This window comes from Cucurbita pepo, chromosome 3 (assembly GCF_057944985.1).
Source record: "Cucurbita pepo subsp. pepo isolate OVF chromosome 3, ASM5794498v1, whole genome shotgun sequence".
Taxonomy (NCBI): Eukaryota; Viridiplantae; Streptophyta; class Magnoliopsida; order Cucurbitales; family Cucurbitaceae; genus Cucurbita; species Cucurbita pepo.
Genome location: NC_141800.1, coordinates 4,196,905 through 4,219,000, shown reverse-complemented (window position 1 = coordinate 4,219,000; position 22,096 = coordinate 4,196,905). Strand labels below are relative to the sequence as shown.

General features: G+C 33.8%; 3 protein-coding genes across 4 annotated transcripts; 1 reads left to right on the top strand and 2 right to left on the bottom strand.

The window, feature by feature from the left end:
• Nucleotides 1-6,421: 6,421 nt before the first annotated feature.
• LOC111791631 (SGNH hydrolase-type esterase superfamily protein) lies at nt 6,422-9,240 on the bottom strand. The gene is made up of 6 exons (XM_023673037.2): nt 8,995-9,240; nt 8,685-8,812; nt 8,442-8,568; nt 8,115-8,227; nt 7,568-7,817; nt 6,422-6,805 (listed from the first exon to the last, which is right to left on the bottom strand). Exons 1-6 carry the CDS (start codon nt 9,227-9,229, stop codon nt 6,570-6,572), a joined length of 1,089 nt encoding a protein of 362 aa, XP_023528805.2. The 5' UTR covers nt 9,230-9,240; the 3' UTR covers nt 6,422-6,569.
• A 3,009-nt stretch (nt 9,241-12,249) lies between these two features.
• Nucleotides 12,250-15,687, top strand: LOC111790457 (alpha/beta-Hydrolases superfamily protein). The gene is made up of 5 exons (XM_023671353.2): nt 12,250-13,220; nt 13,441-13,499; nt 13,611-13,739; nt 14,006-14,141; nt 15,029-15,687. The coding sequence occupies exons 1-5, from the start codon at nt 12,522-12,524 to the stop codon at nt 15,410-15,412; spliced, it is 1,407 nt and encodes a 468-aa protein (XP_023527121.2). The 5' UTR covers nt 12,250-12,521; the 3' UTR covers nt 15,413-15,687.
• Nucleotides 15,688-15,835: 148 nt separating this feature from the next.
• Nucleotides 15,836-21,157, bottom strand: LOC111790458 (THO complex subunit 4D). 2 transcript variants are annotated; one of them, XM_087122332.1, is made up of 7 exons: nt 20,896-21,157; nt 19,433-19,679; nt 18,956-19,099; nt 18,799-18,867; nt 18,151-18,338; nt 17,693-17,743; nt 15,836-16,400 (listed from the first exon to the last, which is right to left on the bottom strand). In XM_087122332.1, exons 2-7 carry the CDS (start codon nt 19,628-19,630, stop codon nt 16,163-16,165), a joined length of 888 nt encoding a protein of 295 aa, XP_086978458.1. In that variant the 5' UTR covers nt 19,631-19,679; nt 20,896-21,157; the 3' UTR covers nt 15,836-16,162. The 2 variants fall into 2 exon arrangements, with proteins under 2 accessions (XP_086978458.1, XP_023527122.1); XM_023671354.2 differs by having other exon boundaries at nt 20,919-21,157.
• Between the last annotated feature and the right edge of the window lie 939 nt (nt 21,158-22,096).

Sequence of the window (22,096 nt, the reverse complement as noted above, 5' to 3'; positions counted from 1 at the left end):
AATAAATATGATTATATTTACTTAAATCATTTTTACGATATTAACACAATAAATTATTTATATTAAGCTATTAATTAATATATAATTAAATTAATTAATAATAAGATAAGTTAAATTGGTCGAATTAAATAGCCTAATAAAATTGTAGAAGTGTTTTGTTTTTTATAACTACAAATTTTTAATGGAAATTATTTTGATAATTTAACTAGCACATAATTAATTAGGTAAAAATGTTGGAATTAATGAAGCGAGCAAAAATATTATTTATTTATATAAAACATTGATATCATTAGCACACACTAAACACAATTACTCTATTCTCAGACATTCTATTTTTGGACATTAGACAAAATTTTATATAAGACAAGAATAAGATGCATAAGAATCAAATAATTGTGTTTGATGGTGCATAATAATGTTATCGGAGTTTCACGTAAATGATATGATTTAATGCTAACATCCGCACAAATTGAGTATGCTAACGAGCAAAAATTTCAATATGAGATGCAAAAGAAAAATGGAAGGAGGATATAGTAATTACCATCGAGCTATATGCTCCCTTTGGCAACTTTTATTCTCATATTATTACTACTTTTTTGATAGTTTATAACTTAGATAAGACATAGTACATAGAACATAGATGATCCCGTTGCAAGATATGCAGTTTAGGGAAGACGGACGAAAGATATGAGGTCATAAGATTGATGTGGATGATGTTGTTGCACAATGGCACTACAAAACACCAATAATGGTTCATGACAACGTCTGGCGGAGATAATAAGATTGTAATAGAAGTTCTGCTCGAGCATTCCCGTTCTAATTCTTTGACCAGCTTCAACTTGATTAAAGATCAACTTTTCTCCAGGACTCATACTCACTACAAACTCTGCTATCGCTTTAATATTTGGATCATTGACATCAATATTTTTTACGTTTTCTATTAGCGGTGGTGGCCATCCCACCATATCGTCAGATGGAACAGCAGCCATGAATATGTATTCTCTTGAGAAAATGGAACTTAAAAGAACCAAAGGGAAGATTTGAGGAAGAAATTTTTAAATTTTTGTATGATAGGGTTTCAATTTTGAATTGGAGTTTTGATATTTATTACTCGCTAGATAGAACTCGATATGGTCGAATATATTTATTACGTGGACTTTTTATTCCATTCAAATATTCTTTCTTTGTATGAGACCAAAGTTTGTGTATAGTTTTAGGCTTATTTTACATGCTTATTTCATCTTTGTTTACAGACAAATAAAATATTTGATTTAGTGTAACTTCCAGAATAAGTTAGTCCAGTCAAAGAGAATAAGTTGATATTTTATTTTTTTATATTCAATTTTCTTTTTTTTTTTTTTTTTTTTTTTTTTTGTTAATTTTTAAAATATAATTTATAATTTAAAATAAATAATTTTGGTCTCTTAAATTTGTGTTGAGCAAGGTTAAGTCGTTGAGTTTTTAGACTCAACCTTATAGCTCTCTCGTCCTATTCTTCTCGTTCTTACCTGTTGTCATCTTCTGCTACCATATTGAAGTTTTTACTATTAATTTGCTCGGTTGGTCGAATTTAATCCAGTTAACCTACTCACTTTTTGTGGATGTTAGTTTTAAATCATATCATTTATGTTGATTTGATCAACTACAACCCCGAAAGTAGTAATAATAATAATAATAATAAATAAATAAATACATAAATGATAATAAAAATAATAAATAAATACATAAATAATAATAAAAATTAAAAATGGTAACGAATCTCTTCTCTCTCCTTCAACCTCTCACCCCTCTTTTCTAAAAATAAATCTGGCAACAGATAAGTAATTTTTTTTTTTTTTAAATAACAACATATTTATATATTAGAATTTCTTCTTTCCTAAAAAAAACAAAAAGTTTAAGCAGATTTGTTTGACGAAGATATGTCATTGGAAGAGATGGTCTATTACATCTTGCTCTCATTTTATGAAATGATATTAATTTGGTTACAATTATTTAATTTTGAATTAGAGATTAAATAGGAAGGATTTTATATGAAGTTTAGAAAATCAAACATATTTTAGATCTTACCATTAGTTAGGTTGTCAATAATTTTATATGAATTATGGTAAAATAAATAGTCAAAATCGATTAAATTAAAAATCAAGAATATAATTGTTAATAGAACGGTGTATTTTTAAATCCCTTTTCTTAAATCCGTTGTTCCTTCCCTTCTTATTTTCTATTATCTCTTTTTTTAAAAAAATTTTATAATATTGTTTAAATTTAAATTATTCTATTATTATAAATAAATATGCTTATATTTACTTAAATAATCTTTACGATATTAACCTAATAATAAATTATTTATAAAAAGCTATTAATAATATGTTATTAAATTAACTAATAATAAGATAAAGTTAAATTTGTCGAATTAAATTGTAGAAGAATTTTGTTTTTTATAATTATTTTATTAAAATGATTTTGATAATTTAAAATGAATTACCTTATATATGAAAATTGTATTTATAAATGAATAAAAATTTAATTACTTAAAATTATTTTAATAATTTAATTTAATAAAAATAAATTAACTAGCATAGAAATAATTATGTAAAAATAATGTTGGAATTAATGGCGAGGAGCGAGCACAAATGTTATTTATTTATATAAAATATTGATATCATTGGCCTCCAACATCAAACACAATTACTCTATTCTCAAGCATTCTATTTTTGGACATTAGACAATTTTATATAATAAGATGTTTGAGATTTTAAGATGTCTGAAAATCAAATAATTGTGTTCAATGGCGCATGATAATTCTATCAAAGTTTCGATACAATTTAAGACGAACATCCCCACAAATTGAGTAGGATAACGAGCGTAAATTTTAATATGAGATGCAAAAGAAAAATGGAAGGAGGATATAGTAATGACCATCGAGCTATATGCTCCCTTTGGCAACTTTTATTCTCATATTATTACTACTTTCGATAGTTTATAACTTAGATAAGACATAATACATAGAACATAGATGATCTTGTTGCAAGCTATGCAGTTTAGGGAAGACGAACGAAAGATATGGGGTGATAAGATTGATCTGAAACACGTAGTTTTACAATGGCACTACAAAACACCAATAATGGTTCATGGCAACGTCTGGCGGAGATAATAAGATTGTAATAGAAGTTCCACTCGGGCCTAAATGCTTGAACAGTTTGACCAGCTTCAACTCGATGAAGGATCAACTTTTCTTCAGGATACTTACTCAGTGCAAACTCTGCTACCGCTTTAACCTTTGGATCATTGACATCAACATTTTTCACATTTTCCTCTATCGGCATAATGCGAGATGGAACAGCAGCCATGAATTTGTATTCTCTTAAGGAGACGAAGCTTAAAAGAACAAATGGAAGATTTGAGGAAGAAATTTTGAAATTTTTGTATGGTCTGATTTCGATTTTGAGTTGGAGTTTTGGTATTTATTACTCGCTAGGTAGAACTCGATATGGTCGAATATATTTATTATACAGGCGTTTTATTCCATTCAAATATTCTTTCTTTGTATGATACCAAAGTTTGTGTATAATTTTAGGCTTATAGTACATGTGTTTCGTCTTTTTTAGTAAAAAATTAAATTGAAAACCTAAAAGAAAAATAAAATATTTGATTCAGTGTAAAGTCGAGAATAAGTTATTTGAAAATAATCCCAGTCAAAGGTATTTGATTCTTTTTTTTTTCTCTATCCTCCCATTTTTAAAATTTTTATTTTTATATTTAATCTTTTGAATTTAATTTATAATCCAAAAAATAATTTTGATCTCTAAAATTTGAGTTAAGTGACCGTGAAGTCCTGAAGTTTTCGGACTCAACCTCATAACTCTCTGGTCCCATTCTTCTCGTTCTTACTTGTTGTCATCGTCTACTACTTTTGCTATTAATTTACTCAGTTGGTCATAATTAATCTAGTTTTTGTGGATGTTAGTCTTAAATCATATCATTTATGTTGAAAAAAAAAATAGTAATAATAATAATAACGAATAAATAAATAAATAAATAATAAAAACTTTAAAAAATGGTAGCAGATTTAATTTGAACGGAGAAGATATGCCATTTGCAGAGGTAGTAAGTTACGTCTTCCTTTTATTTTATTAAATGATATTAATTTGATTAAATAATATTTTAGATCTGCAATTACTTAGGTTTTTTCTTTAATCCCTTATTCCTTCCCTTATTATTTTCTATTATCTCTTCTTTTTTGTGTTGTTTAATGTTTATAAATATGTTTAAATTTAAATTTATAGTTTTTAACCATAGGGGATAGTAACGTTAATATACTAAATTATTTTATTATTGTAAATAAATATGCTTATATTTACATAAATCATTTTTACCATATTGACATAATAAATTGTTTATATTAGGCTATTAATTAATATGTTATTAAATTAATTAATAACTAGATAAGTTAAATTTGTCCAATTAAATAGCCTACTAAAATGGTAGAAGTGTTTTGTTTTTTATAATTACAAATTTTTAATTAAAATTATTTTGATAATTTAAAATTAATTACCTTATATATCAGCCTCTTATCTATTCATTATAAATTTTTACTCCCAAGTTTTTATATTTGAAAATTGTATTTATAAATGAATAAAAAATTAATGAGTTAAAATTATTAAAATAATTTGATTTAATAAAAAATAAACTAACTAACATAAAATTAATTATGCAAAAATGTTGGAATTAATGGTGAGAAACCAGCAAAAATATTATTATTTATAGATAAAATACGGGTATCATTGGCCCACAACACCAAATGCAGTTACTCTATTCTCAGACATCCTATTCTCCGACATTGCACAAAACTTTAAATTAGACGACAAATAATAAGATGTCTGGGAATAAGATGCCTGAGAATCAAATAATTGTGTTTGATGGTGCATGATAATGTTATCAGAGTTTCACGTAAATGATATGATTTAAGACTAACATCCGCATAAATTGGGTAGGCTAACGAGCCAAAATTTCAATATGAGATTCAAAAGAAAAATGGAAGGAGGATATAGTAATTACCATCGAACTATATACTCCATTTGGTAACTTTTATTCTCATATTATTACTACTTTGGATAGTTTATAACGTAGATAAGACATAAGTACATATAACATAAATGATCCCGTTGCAAGTTTGCATTTTAGGGAAGACAGACGAAAGAGGAAAACGTGAAAAATATTGACGTTTTTAAATTTTAAATCTAATTTATAATCGAAAATGACAATTTTGATCTCATTTGAGTTGAGTTACATTTAAATAGTTGAGGTTTCAAACTCAACATAATTTTAATTTTAAAATAATTTTAATTTTTATTTAAAAAATAATATTTTTTTCAGACGCAACCACTGAAAATGTTGATCAAGAATATAAGTCATTTACATGACCAAAGGTTTGTTTTGAAAACTATTTATTATAAATTCATCCTATTGGTAACCCGTTAACAATGGTAAAAAAAAAAGATTAATTCTCACTGATTTGTGTGAAGAAAAAGGTTACCGAGATAATGGAAAAATATGTTATTTGAAGAATTCAGTAGTCAGATTTAACAAGGAGAGAAAAAATGAGGGTAAATCACGATGATGTTAAATTGTTAGCACGTTATATACCAGAAACACCAACGGTAAAAAAATAAGATCCTTAATCGAAATTTTTAGCACACAAATAATTAGGAAGATGAAGCATATTACTACCCATAATTTTTGGACGACTATAACAGAAGAAACAAGGAAATTAACCCCATGATAATGTCGTATACTAGTATATGATGAAGTGCGTAATATATACACTTTGATGTATGACGTACTTGATATGCTTTATGCACTTTATGGCGATATGATGAGTATGATGGTTGTATGGCGTTTGTCTTAATATGTTGATGTTTTCCATATTAAGCATGGTATATGATAATGAGTGTCAAGAGCATGAAAATGATATTAATATAAATATCCAACGAGCATGTGTTACTTAGTATAACAAAGAGATGAGACTAGAGGGTTGTGTCAGAAGAGACGATAAGATGAAATTTAGAGCGACCTCATGCATATTGTATGTTCATAAGCATAGGGATATTTCCCCAGAGACGATGAGTGCGGACACGCACAATATGAGTTCATATAATTGAGCTAACAAAAAAAAAAAAAAACAGAACTCGTTAATATATGCAATAACTATCCATTTATTTGGAGTATTTCTAGATCTTATTTCATACCTTCGTAACAACTCTCATTTGAGCGTGGCAATGAATTTTTAAAATTTGGCCTAAATTTTTAAAACGAGGTAAAAGATTTGAACATATCGGGTTGATTTGGGCTAGCTTTGGGCTATGGGCCTTTAACTCAATTCATTTGTTCAAATTTGTTCGTTTTTTTTTTCGTTGTGAATTATAAAGACGTAAATAGATAAACAAGGTTACACTGTGTTACATTTCGTGGATATGCTTACTATAGAACAATAAAAATATACATATTAGTATCGTAACTTAGTTTTGAGTATATCAAAACATCGAAATATGGGTGAACGTTCATATAAATTTTTAACGGGAGGGCGTCGGAGAGGGCGTCGGAGAGGGCGTCGGAGAAGAGGAAGAAGAAGAAGGGAATAAAGATGAAAAGAGTTTATGAGCCAAGACAGCATTAGCAGCATCAGAGGGATGGAAGGCATCCCAAAACACATACTCACTTCTGTTCTTGCATACTTTTGAGTTTGGCAAACAAAGCCCTCCAATGCTTGTGTCCACATTGCAACAAGATGTATTTGAAACTTTGAATCCTGAAATTTTTTTTTATACAAAAAAAAAAAATGTTAGGTTATACAACTCGAGTCGCGTGTATTTTTTTCGTCTTTAAACTTTCATGAAACGTTAATTTATTAGGTCCTAGTAGTAGCTAATGTAGCATAATGTGAAAGTTTCGATAGACTTTTGTGAGATCTAGAAACAAAGCATTCTTTATAAGAGTATAGAATCTTGTAAAGACATTTTAAAATCGTGAGACTAACGGTTATACGTAACGAGCTAAAACGGACAATATTCGGTTATGGTAGGCTTGAGCTGTTACAAATGGTATTAGAGCCCGACACTGAATGGTGTGTCAGCAAGAACACTTGACTCCCAAGAGGGTGGATTGTGAGATTCCACATCGGTTAAAGAGGGGAACGAAACATTCCTTATAAGAGTGTGGAAACATCTCCTGTGTTTTAAAACTGTGAGGTTGACGACGACCGTAACAGCCCAAGCCCACCGCTAGCAGATATTGTCCTCTTTAAGCTTTCCTTTTCGGGCTTCCCCTTAAGGTTTTTAAAACGCGTATGCTAGGGAGAGAATTCCATGCCCTTATAAACTGTGTTTCGTTCTCCTCCCCAACCGGTATGAGATATCATAACGATACATAACGGGCTAAAGAGGACAATATTTGCTAGTGGAGGGTCTGAGCTGTTACAACTTTTATGTCCTATGGTTACTTAGATCAGATTTCTATTTAAATAATTTTTCAAAGATAAAAATGAACGTTAAAGACCAGAATTATTACGTACCGTAAGTCGAAGGATTGGTGATGAGGTCAAGAACGACCGGGTAAGTATCTGCAAAGAGAAAATGAGCGTTCGGGAGGGTTTTGTTGAGAGTTATTGCGAGGGTTTGGAGCTTAGAATTGAAGTGTTGAACCCATTGGTTCACTCTTTTTAGGCATTGCCCTTTTCTTGACTTCACCCTTTGTGAAGGGATGCACCCCAATGGCCCTAGCCCATGCACCACCATCTTTCTTGCACCCAATTGGTGAAGCCTCTACAATCAAATCATCAAAAGTTTGATTAAATTCTACTTTTTAGATCGGGTGGAGATGTTCCTGAGATGGGACAGAGATGAGGAAATATTTTCCGTCCCTGTCTCCATCCCACTACTTATTTTAATTTCTATTTCTGGGTAAGGGTTTGATTATTCATGATAGTAACGATATCGACCGTGACGTTGATACAAGGCTGGAGTTTCTAACTATGATGAATACGTTAATTATGAATCTATTTAACATTTTTCAAATTCAGATACTTATTAGACATGAATCTATTATAGATTTAAGCTCACCGTAAATTGTCGTTCCAATGTGGAGAGTAAGAGGTCCAAAAATTCATCGTGCGTGTATTGTTGCCCATCGGCCAAAAATGGCTGCAAGAAATTGTTCACATAGTCATTGCTACCTACAAACACACAACACCAAATATATTATATCTTCGAACATTTCATCACACTATTTCTCTCAAATAATTTACTGTAAGTTTAATCTTATTACTCTCTTTACTCGTACACTCAAAAATTTGTAAGAAGTCGAACAATATTTAACTCAGACCTCGTGTCTTGATACGATGTTAAATTGGTTAATGAATTAGGGTAAATTTAATTATAATACTTTACCAATTCCAATGAAATACAATGCTTCATTGCAATGTATATTAGCTTTTTCATCCCCGATCTTCCTTTTGATCGCCATCTTCGTCTTGTTGAAGTTTTGGATTTGATCATCGAACGATAATCTTTGGATCTGAGAAAAAAGAACTTGTAATTTTAATAAGCAAACCAAATTGGTATATTGTTTTATTTTATTTGTTAATGTACTTTAGACTTTCAGATATGGATAAAGTTTATTATCATTCTTACGAAGTAGAGTCCAGTGTCGTTGAGAATCCCCGCTCCACCAGAAGCGTAATTAACACCTTGGAGGAGTCTATCGTCATCTTGAGAAAGTGATAGGTATGGAGGCGGCGACGGAATTCCTAGCTTGGAAGCTACAAAGATAATTTATCAATCTTCGAATCAAATAATTAACTTAAATCTAAAGTGGGTTTGTGCTCCTCGATCCTTACTTAATACTACCAGTGTCGTGAGGTAATCGAGAGAATACATACATACATACATATAACCAATATATCGAGATATAAAGACAGACGTTGTGGAAATACATACGTACATATTATATCTCCGATGGTTCGACCATTAGTGAATCGGCCAGTTGGTTGGCCACCGTTATAATCAAGTCCGTACCAAGGATAGTCGGAGCGTGCGAGGGAGTTAAGAAAGTTGTTGTTTCCAACCTCAGTTAAGGAGTCTCCAAACACATAGGTGACCAAAGGAGATGCTGCTTCTGCTGCTCCTGCAAAGAAGATGATAGCAAAGATTGAAGCAAAGGCATGGATTGATATCATGGCTATATGCCCTAATTTTGGTGTGTTTTTGGTGGTGAATATGAGAAGAACTATATATAGGCCAATTTTGGCATCTTTTTAGTGTTGCCCACTTCTTCAAGAATGGCTTGGTTGGTGCTTTATTCAAACCCATTTGAAGAGAAATAATGAGAAATATGGTTGAAATAGTGGCTTTAATTTTTCTTTCTTTCTTCCAAGTTGGCCAACTGATGCATCAAATGTTAGTTTTGTTAGGTTTTTTTTCTTTCTTTCTTTCTATTTTTGGAACGAAGCATTTCTTATAAGGGTGTGGAAACCTCTCTCTATCGTATCGTGAGGCGGATGACGATACGTAATAGGCCGAATCGAACAATATCTATTAGTATTGGACTTGGACTGTTACAAATGGTATTAGAGCCTGACACCGAGCGGTGTGCCAATAAGGACACTGGGCCTCCAAGGGGGTGGATTATGAGATCCCACATCGGTTTGAGAGTGGAACAAAACATTTCTTATAAGGGTGTGACAACCTCTCCCTACTAGTCACGTTTTAAAACCATGAAGGCGATACGTAGCAAGTCGAAATGGATAATATCTATTACTATTGGGTTTAGGCTGTTACAAATAGTATTAAAATCAGACATTGGATAAGGTGTCAGCGAGGACGCTGAGCTCCCAAGAAAGGTGGATTGTGAGATCGCACGTCGATTAGGGAAAAGAACGGAACATCCTTACAAATGTATAAATACGTAACGGGACGACTGACAATATCTTAAAAATTACAATTGTCTAAAAAATATCTGTGAACCGAACTTTTAGTATATGGATGGAACGGGTAGTTCCAAATTTTAATAATTCACGTGCGTGTTTATAATTTGAAAACGTTTTTTTTTTTTTTTTAATAATCTCGTATTCTATTTATTGTATTAAAAATTAAATAAATTAATTATTGTTTTATTTATTTATTTATTGAGAATAAAGTACTTTTCTTGTAGACGACACAAACCACTATATTTTTTATTCCAAAGAACAACTAAAAGGAAAAGCAGAATATTTCTTTTTCTTTTTTTAATATCTTTTTTATCTCATAAACTTTTATGCTTACTGTACTCCCTCTCACAACCAATTGGGAAAAAATAAATAAAGAGTATAATATTTTTAAATTGTCCCATTAAAATTTTGTTGTTCCCTTCGAAATCATTCACTCCCGTTCAATCCTTTGCGACACATCCGACTTGCCTTTACACTAGGCCAAGTCATTCGGCTCGACCTTGCCTCTGTTCAGGGCCAAGTTCTCTCAGTCATCTCAATCTCCATAGACATGGCCCATATGTCTTGACGTCATCCCGAGTCTCAGAGTGTCGTTGGCCATCATAACTCACTCGGTCATGCCTTCGAGAACGGGCTCGTGTGTCGTTCATCTCATCGGAACTTCCCGAACATCCATCCATCTGGGTTCTATCGAGGCATTGGCCCTCCTGTGCCCATGCCATGTCATTTACGGATACTGTACCGGATAGCAGGTGTATGTAGCAACTTCCAACATGCGGGCTGGGGCGCAATACCAGCACACCCGTGTCGCCCGATACTGTCCTTGAAAAACCCATTTCAAAGGAAGTCGCCCGAGACACTCGTCTCGACACGCTTGCACACGCTGTGACACACGTATGTGCCACAGGATAGCTCACTTAGGCAATTGGGCCCAGGGGGTAGATTGAATATTGATTGATTATTTGTTGATTATTTGTTGATTCATTGACCTCATATTGTATAGATCACATCATATACGTGCAAGGAGTGATCGTGTATGTATATTATAACATGTAAGGCGTGACCTTATAGCTACCCTATCAATCGAAACAATTCACTACTAGAGATTAGTTGGTCACTGTCTAGCAATCTCTATATAGTACAAGAATCATAATCATGGAAGGAGTGACCACGTGCCTATCAATTGTTCGTACTCATGCGGTCCCCTTTTCCTTGTCTAGACAAGTTCTCGGTGACCCCATAACAATCTCTACACATAATATGTAGATAAAACGGCACAAACAACCGTAAAACAATTATTTCTTAATCCTTGTACTAAAATCTCATACAGCCTATTAACGACTTTTTTCAATCGTCCATAGAGATTATACTTAAATAATATACATTAAAAAAAATTGAAACGAAATATATATGTATAGTTGTTAACTTCTCCTTACCCAATAGTTATATGTTGTAAGTCGTTGTTATTGCCTTTTTGCTTACATGACATATAACACGAATTTCAATCTTTTAAAACTCTCTTTCGAAATCTCTTTGTCCCCGTTTTCTAAGACTTTCTTCTTGAATCGGGACTAAAGGTTCGAGCATACGTCGCTTGGCTGTAGGCAACGCAAGAACGAATTGGTTTAACTTACTTATTGCTGGGAAGTGAGTGCTGCACAATCACAAGTTCATTGTCATCAAAAGTGCGATTGCGACAAGTTATATATATATATATATAGTGAAAAAAAAATTAGAAAATAAATAAAGAATTTTGAGGACATGATTAAAATAGGAGACGAGAACAGGAATAGAGAAGGTTTCTCCGTCTCTACCCTACTCGTGAACATCTCTAGAGTCCATCCTTCCTCTTTTACTCGGTCCTACATAGCTAAAGTCTCTGCCTCATCCCATGGACATTTCTAGAACGCATCTCTTCTTTGACTCGATCCTATATAACTAAATTATGCACGTTGAAGTTAAAATTTAAATAATATGATTCAAATATCAGTCTCCCAAGAACATGGGCGTTAATATAAATATTAAAAATTTCATATGATATCACACCATAAATATTAAAAAAAACACATAATTCAATTCCCTTCCTTTTTTTAACTAAAAAAAACCCCTTCTTTCATAAATAAATAGATTTACAAAAACAAAAACACAGATCAATTCCTTTCTTCTTCATTCTTTCTTTTTCTGGAACTGAAAAAAAAAAAAAAAAAAAAAAAAAAAAAAAAAAAATCCATTTTTTTCTGTACATATTTCAGTATTAAAAATCTTAGATAACTTGAGAAAGAATAAAGAAAAAAGGACCCGACGGATCTTTCTGTAATTACAGTAAACAAAACCAACAGCAAAGCAAAGGACGGAAACAGATTGGAAGAAGAAGAATCAGACGAAGAAGACGACGAACTCATTCCAAAGCTTCCACTAAACTGAACCCAAATCCATTTTGCTTTGTCTCTAAGTTCAGATCATCATTTCCCCCTAAATTTCTTTGTTTCTGCAATACCCATTTTCGATTCGACCAAAACCCACATTCCATTTCTCTCCAAAAATGTCGTTCTCCTGCGGAATCGAGTGCGTTGTGGTGTTGGGTTGCTTGAGATGGGCTTGGAAGCGATGCACTTACATCGGCTCTTACGACAGCGCCACTTGGCCACCGGCCACTTGCGATGACTTCGAATCAGTCCCACGAGTCTGCCGTTTAATCCTCGCCGTTTACGAATCCGATCTCAATAACCCTCAATTCCTCCCTCCTGGAGGATACCGCCCCAACCCCGATTGGCTGATCAAGCGCGTTACTTATGAGCAAACCAATGGTCGGGCTCCGCCTTACATAATCTATATCGACCACGAACATCGCGAGATTGTTCTTGCGATTCGGGGTCTTAATCTTGTGAAAGAGAGTGATTACAAGCTGTTGTTGGATAATCGATTAGGGATGCAAATGTTTGATGGTGGGTTTGTTCATCATGGTCTTTTGAAATCCGCGATTTGGCTGTTGAATCAGGAATCTGAAACGCTTAAACGCCTTTGGGTTGAGAATGGATCGGATTACAATATGGTATTTGCAGGTCATTCCTTGGGGTCTGGTGTGGCGGCGTTGTTGACTGTGATTGTTGTGAACCATCGTGATCGGTTAGGGGGAATTCCGAGAAGTAAAGTCCGGTGCTATGCGGTGGCGCCGGCAAGGTGTATGTCGCTTAATTTGGCTGTGAAATATGCAGATGTCATTAATTCTGTCATCTTGCAGGTAATGGATGAATTCTACTGATACCCATTTGATTTGTTGCTTGTTCTATAATGATTTTGATACAATTCTCTTCCAGCTTGGCTTTGATTAAGAATTCTGTGACCTTTTGAGTTCAATCTAAAGCTTGTTGCTATTCAATTCCGTTCTGTTTGTATGTAATCTTTAGTTATCAAAGAAAACTTAATGTTCTTGTAAACATGGCTTGATTGTTCTTATTCAGGATGATTTCTTGCCAAGAACAGCCACACCTTTGGAAGATATATTTAAGTCAATCTTTTGGTATGTATCACTTTTGAGCTGAAATTTTGGATCTATGACACACAATCTTAGAACTATTGCAATAAAATTCCTATTAATATCTCTTAAACCAGGCCTTGATACTTTGGACAGTTTGCCTTGCCTATTGTTCCTGGTTTGCCTGAGGGATACCTTCATACCCGAGAGTCGAAAACTGCGGGATCAAAGACGACTGTATGCGCCCGGAAGAATGTATCATATCGTCGAAAGGAAATTTTGTAGGTATAGATCATTCATATTGTTCTTTCTCCCTTATTCATGTTGGTTGAAGATTTCTTTACTTTTTTGGTCATTTTCTTGAGTTCAACTGCAGCCATCTTCATAAATTAAGTTGTTGTACTTTGTAGCTATGTTTTATGTCACAAAACAAGACAGTGTTTGGTCTTTACACTACAAATTCAGCTGATTTTCAGCTGATATAAGGATTTTGTTTGGTGGAGTGGTTTGTTCTTTTATTTGTACTTATACTTTCACTTCTTGCTTCCCAGATGTGGGAGGTTTCCTCCTGAAGTTAGAACAGCTATTCCCGTTGATGGAAGATTCGAACATATCGTCTTGTCGTGTCATGCTACGTCTGATCATGGTATAATATGGATAGAGAAAGAAGCAGGGAAGGCCTTGGAAGTAAGTATAATCTCTTTACATTTCTTAATCAATGACTCGAGTGTTTCTCGTTTATGTTCTCGAAAATCTTATGGGTTATCCTCTCTCTCTCGGATTCGAGGTGTACGAAAGGAGGAACGAGTGTTTTTTTACTAGCAATCTCGTAATTGTGCGAAAATATTGTGTAGGGGAAAAGATAGTGTGCATCCTTTTGAGTATCTATTCTGTCATATATTGCTTACCCATTGTATGTCCAAGAATAGTAGGGGGCTATGGGAGAGCAATCTTTTATCTTATCTATTCTCATCTTGAAGCCTTTTATAAGCATTTGAGCTCTGACCATGTCTGAGCATCAGCAAATGTTGGCTTTATTGGCGACGTATAATATCGCCAAAGCTTAGCGATACTACCCGCTTGACCCTCTTTCGTATGCCCTTGAAGGTGACTACTAGCTTCATTGAGAGTGTGAGATCCCATATTGGTTGGGGAGGAGAACGAAGCATTCTTTACAAGGGTGTGGAAACCTCTTCCTAATAGACGTATTTTAAAAACTTTGAGGGAAAACCCGAAAGGGACAGCCCATAGAGTACAATATCTGCTAGTGGTGAATTTGGACGGTTATAGAGAGACTCTTTAGTCCCTTTTCCAGTGAAAACCAAATCATATCGATATGAGTTCCTTCTCCACTTCCATCTCAAAGTTTAAACCATGAAACTTAATTATTGATGTCAGCCGAAAGAAATGTATACTCTATCGAACTTGCACGGCATAATTAGGTACCTGTATATCGTGTATGATATCTTCATTAAGTTCGTCTGAGGCGTTATTTTGCATTTGTTTAAGATTTGTAATTGCTGTGATACTTTGCAAGTACTTTTACATAATTTAACCAAGTATTTCACACTCAGTTAATGAAAGAAAGTGGTGGTAGTACAGCCACAACAGCACCCAAAGTACAGAGATTTGAGAGGAAGCAGACCCTTGAGAAAGAGCACAAAGATGCTTTGGAAAGAGCCGTTAGTCTGAAAGTTCCTCACGCCGTGAACTCGATGGAGGACGAGGACGAGGACGAGGACGAGGAGGCTTCTCATCAAGACGACGAAACACAACAGCCTCCTCCAAGCCAAAGTGGAGAATCCTCGACAAAGACAAAACCCGCTTCTGGCAGGACGAACTGGGACGAAGTGGTTGAAACGCTATTTCATCGAAGCGAATCAGGAGATCTTCGTCTTAGAAAAGAAGTAGCAACAGCAACAGCAAGAGCAGATGAAGCTCCCCCTCCATCTCAATAACATCACCACTCCATTCATGGTTTAAATGATTTTGAGATTAGATATCCCATCTGTTATTTTGAGTGTAAGGATAGGATACATCTTGTTCGTGTTTGTGAGCCTTTTTACAATGTAAAATAGTCATGATTTACAATTGGGCAGATTGCCTAAAGCGTAAATAACAATTACACAGATGAGAAGAGAAAGGAAGTGATGTCCTCTTGTGTCAAGAACATTCATTCAATTGTGGTTGATGTTGTGGATTCTTTTGGTTTGATTGTGGATTCTTTTTGTTCTTTCTTCTGTGTACTCTACTGGAGCAATTATCACAGTTGCATTTGAATTGAGTATGCTTTTCCAAGAAAAGAAATGAAAATCTGATACCAAGATTAAGAAATCAAATCAAATCAAATCAGAGGACTAAGGATCTGAACAATAGGTCCCTAAAATAAAAGATACTCTCATTCTCAACAATGTATAGCAACAACTAAACTCGAAATCTCCTTTATACATAAAGCAATTTACCTATTTGAGAGATCGATGAACCCCAAGCTCAGTTTGTTCATGATCAACCGAAGAGGTAGAGGTTTTGATAAGGAAGGGTCAAACAGCATCATCTCTTCCATTAAAGAGGAAAAATACAATCTAGTCTACTACTGAAGAGCAAAAAGTAAGCATGGAAATAACTAATGATAACGAAATAAGCACACACCCCACGAGAGTGTGACATACATTCTTCTATCTTACAGCTAACACAAGTGGTTAATCAGGTCAGGTTTGCATGGCTTCAGCATGGTAGTTTTCAAGCTCCTTGTCGAGTTCAGCGGAGGACTTCTCCACAGGTTTCTTTCTTCCTTGGCCACGGCCACGACCACTACCACTACCACGCCCTCGGCCACGGCCTCCACCTCCTAAACCACGGCCTCCTCCACCTCCTAGACCACGGCTCCAGCCCCCTCGCCCACGACCACGACCGCGACCACTCCTCAGCCCTCCACGATGGCTTGGACTATACAAAACCCAAAAACTCCAATAAAACCAGACAGCAATAGAAACAAGTTGTCCTACCGATTTAAGCAAGTACTTTATTTCCAACTCATGACGTGCATTTTTTTAAGAACTTAGTAGCTGAGGCTGAGCACCATGCATATCTATTTAAAAAATAAGTAAATAAATAAATACATATTACATCATATATAACAAGTGTTGAGAATTAAACCAACAACCCTTAGATACCTCAAGTGAATAATTTCAAAGTGATCAAATATAACCTACAGTAACTAATTTCTTTGACTTCCAACCTACATTTCTTCTTACTGTTCACTCCTCCATGCATAATAAACTTGTTTACAACTATGAAGCAAAACGCACTCATGACCACATCTAGAAAAACATTTATTAGAAATTTATTTTGCGAACTATTATAATAGAACTCTTTCCTATTATTTTAGCAACTAACATCCTACTTAATAACCATTTGTTTTTTAATCTCTAGTTTCTAAAGAACTTTCCATTGTATTTAATAAGTGCCTCTTTAGAAAGTTCAGAAAGGTTGTATGTTCTATTAGATATAAATTTGAATTACATGTCTAATTGAACCCTAAATTTTCATTTGTGTCATAGGTCAACAACCTATTAGACACAATTGAAAGTTTAAGAACTTATTAAACACACAATTGAAAGTTTAAGAACTTATTAAACACTTCTTATTAAACACTTCTTAAATTTAGGAGATCTATTAAACACAAATTGAAAGTAGTTTAGAGACTAATCAAAAAGACTTTTGAAAGCTTAAGGACAAATTAAACAATTTAAGCTTATAAAAACTAGAAGAAAAATCTTATTTTGTTTTTGTGTTTTCATTTCATTTTTCTGCCTATTAATTTTCAAATATAATTCATTAAAATAGAGGCATATATAAACAGTTGGTTTATAAACATTAAGAAAAACACACACAAACACACAAGCATTGCACTATTATCACTAACATCTGGCATCCTCTTTTTTTTTTTTTTAATTCCCGAAACCTGTTTATTTCTAAGTGAATATTTTTATTGGGGAAAAAAGAAAATTTTCATTGGCCTGACTTCCAAACAGATAGAAAAGATCAAACTCTCAATTGTAAAGGCCCTATAAAAATCAGAGATAAGACTAAATACCAAGAACAAATGACTTCCAAAATTAATCCAGCTACCGAGCAGTAAAACAATCTCAGAATGCAATTATAATAATAAAAGAACAGGTTCTCCACTATTGAATGTAAAAATTTCATGCCCAATACAATCTCGAGTTAGAACTTACCCAGGAAAAGGGTTGACCGCGTTGGAGCTACCAGTACGACCAGATTCAGACCTGCATATACCCAACAAATATTAATTTTACTCTACATTTGAAGCAGATTTTGCCATCTTTTCATTAATCATTTTAAGAACGCGATTATCAAAGGAGAGCACGTAAGAGAGAGGGGGAAGTTTCCGACACAGCAGCCAAGGACAAGGGAACGTCTATATCACAGATAATAAATCATTAATAGACTACTACTATAAAATTTATCAAAGGCCAGTCTGATAAAAAATGAATACGTTTTTTTGCAAATAGGAAAAAGAACCATATCACTGATTGATGAAATAGATTATAAAAAGAAGACCTATCTGTGAGTAAGTACAAATTTCTATTCACAGGAAACAATAATTAGTTATGAAGATACTAAAATTAAATAAGAAAAGGGGCAAAAAGGAAGAGAGAAAGATACTCCATACGTTAGAACAACGGTTCTCCTGCTTCTTCCATTCACTCCAGTAACATTTATGCGTGCAGAAACTGGCGTGTCAGCATTATCACCAAGCATTTCAATCTTCATTGGCTTCCCATCCAGTAACACATTGTTGTAGCGCTTTAGAGCAGCAAATGCATCACTTCTGCGAGTATATACCACCTCTGCTGAGCCCTTAAATAAACAATGGAAAGTTTATCAGCCAACTAAAGCTTGATAAGGGAGCTAACTATTACAAAAGCATTTAGAACAGAAGAATGATTATCATATGTGCTATAGATGTCCTGCCAACTTAAGAGAAACAAAATACGAATAACAATGATAAACAAAGAAAATTTGAATTTGATATATAAAAAACATGCAATATACAACTTATTCATTAATTTTAACTTCTCGGCATTTGTTACATGTATTCTAGTAAAAAGTTCCTTGTAATAGCTTTTTTCAGCACTATCTAGCTTCCAAAGTAAAGATGAATTTTGCACATAGACAAAGTCGAATCCACCAAAAGCAAATATTGATTTCATGGTCACACAGTTATGACTACCAAAACAATGTTAATACTCAATTCCAGAGAAAGCTATACGGCAACACATTACTGCATATTTTTACGAAAAAAACTGGTGGAACTTACACTTGGACGGCCATTTTTGTCATAATGAATTGCAAATCTTTTCAGGTCTCCAATCTCAGAGAACAACTCCTGAGTTCACCGTCAGGTTCCAAGAGAGTATTAATCAAAAAATGAAGAGAAAGCATCTTTAGTCAAATATATATGGCTTGAGTTGTACCCTTATATCTTCTTTGGTCACCCCATAATCCAAGTTAGAAACGTACAACTTTGTGCCAATTTCAATTCCAGAAATCCCTGAAGCTCTAAGACTGTCTTCAAATAAATCATGCTGCCACTGAACATTCTTCATTCTGCGTGGGGGCTGATGAAAGCATGCAGATAAGAATCCAGACGGAGAAAACACATATCAGCTTATAAATTGACAAGAATATAATTCTCCACTCTTGAAAGTCCTTTGAAAATAACCCAGATAACCCACACGTATTCAATATTTGCAAAGATAATGGTACAAATACACCAGGAGACGAATCGGATCAGAGGGTGACCCACGATGAGATTCTCCATAGAACAACAATTTTACTGATCCTCTTCTGTTAGAGTTACTATAGTGTTATTTGAGATCCTCATGAGCATGTATTTCAAGGAATATCAGGTTCTCAAGCATATGCATTAAACATCACAGTTTGAAGCTTGCCTTGCTAATTGAGAAAGCAGATGGCCTTGCATTTATGCCAAGCGGACCTCTACGAACTGACCCTATCACTACTGCTCTTCCCCCATTATAAGACCCACCTGCACCACGCCCACGACGAGCCCTACCTCGTGCTCTAAGCTTCTCACGGTTATTCTTCTTTATCACATCCTCTAGAGACATATCCAAAGGAGTAGCCATCTGGTCTGATAAGAGGAAACAGATTTCGAAGAACTACAGAAAAGAAGTCCTGCAGAAAGGTACGATAAACATTAATCATTATGATACTTGCATGAAACTTGACAAATCAATACTTCATTCAATGTATCAACTGTAACATGTATTCACTATTAGTTGAAAATGACCTGCTCATCCAACTCAACATCCATCCTCAACAAGACACAAACTCCCCACTAAAGCCCAACCAAGACTGTGAAGTGCCAAAGCAGATATTTCTAAAACAATTTGCCGTACCAACTCAAAGTTGAGGTTTAACATAACCTACCCACCAAAAGATACGTTCTAGATTTTTATGTATTTAACTTAACACATGGATCGGACTAGAAGAAGGTAGCCTTACATAGAAATGCAAATAGAACTGCAAATGTGCTTCATAACACTAGTAAAGGTAAAAATGGAATGCATAAACATCCGATTCTAGTCTGTAGGTCTGTTGATTTTCCAACTAAACTCCATCATGAGCTTTGAGGTTCTGTTACGTGGACCATAATGATGATTTGATGGACTATTTATGTAATCATCGTTTCTTATGTTTTGTTTAAGATTGTTCTCCAATTTTCCGATGTTAAAACTTCGGAAATTATACAAACAAAACATATCGTCGTAGACATATTGTTAAAAAAAATAAAAATTTTAGAAACTAGAAATGCCAGTCAATGATTACAAACTCCAGTACGCCCATGTACAACATATGTACTTCCAAAATCGATGAGATTATAATAGAGACAAATTCAAGACAGTCCAATTAACTTCAGATTTCAGATCTAAAACCCAAAAGCAGGAAATATAGCATGAGAAGAAAGAAAATAACCATCCAAGAGTTAAAACAATATCTACATTCACCAACATTTGTTATCGTGAAAATATATGTATAAAAATGCAACTAAAACTGGAAATAGAGTCAAAAGGCACATGGAAAATTGTTATTAATGAAATATTTACGCATGAAACAAGAATTCATTATGCAAAAACCAAACATCCTCGCTCGATTGCAACTTCTACAACGCTTTAAAGATCTATAAGCACAAAATATCAATCACTCTCTTATAAACATCACAAAAGAGATAATCCCGATCGCATCGAACATTCTCAAAAACAAAAAATCTCCATCGAAAAGTCCGATTGACACCTAACCAAACAGTATATCAGCATAAAAAAAATCCACATAATAACCAAATTTTATAAAAACATAAAGAGATTAATACAATTTACCAGAAAAATAATACCTAAAAACAGTCGAAGGACTTACGAGAGAGCGAGAGAGAGCGAAGAGATAAGAATTTCAACAAGGTCAAATAGAGGATTCTGAGGAGATGACGTCGGAAGGCGACACCGTGCGTGTAGGATTTATAGGGCGTTTTAGAAAGAAACTGAGATTCTTCTGGCAAGAGGCGGCGGCTGCGGCGGCGGCCTGAGAGACACTTTCCTTCGGGACTAAGAAGACGATATTTTCTTCAATAAACCTTTTGTTCTTCCCTTGGATTTTACAATTGCGTTTTTGTAAACAAAAAATGGTCTATTTTTCTGTTTTAAATTAATTGAAATTTGACCTAGTTTTCCTGATTTTCCTGAAATATAATCTTTTATATAGATTTACCTGCGAATGAAATACCTAAATTACCCTTCCTCAGACCTTCAAATAACACTGCCCTTTTTGTCATTTTGATTTCTTTTCTTTAACATATTTCTTTTTATATATTATTTCTTCCGTTTTAATATTTAAACTATATAATTATGTTATTTATTTGTCTTAAACCAAAATTGTCTCCTACATAGCAACACGAATCTCTCCAGCATTTTAAGAGATTATTCAACACGTGATTGCTCAAAACTAATCACGCTTAACTTTGTAACAAAGTGATACCTCCCCGAGTAAGATGTGGTTCGATGACGAACCAATGCAGAAGCTAGTGAGCATATGACATCCGAGTAAAGGAAGGGTATACTCATGAACCGAGACCACATTTGAATAAGAGCCATCCTGAGAATAGAAGGACTAAAAAGAGTTGAAAATCAGTACATATACTAATGAGATATACCTTCTCTTTTTGTGATTCGATCATAAAAACTTTATAGTTAAACGTGTTTTGCTCATAACAAAATATACTAAAAGAACTCGTGCTCACCACTATTAGTTTCGTAGGCTCCAAATGTTTGTATTACACATCGGACATCCTTTGTCTTTAGAGGCTCGTCATTTTATAATTATTGATTTAGAGTTGCATGTATAGCTAAAAATGCTAACACAAACATAACCCAGTGATCTAGATATCTATTATTAGTTTTAAAGACAATTTTCACTTATTAAAATAATTTATTTGATATTAAGAGACTAAAAATTTTAAATCTAACGAGTATAGATTAGGTTGAGATTAAACTATTACTCGAGAAAAAAAAAAAACATAAATGTTTTAGCTGCAATGTTAT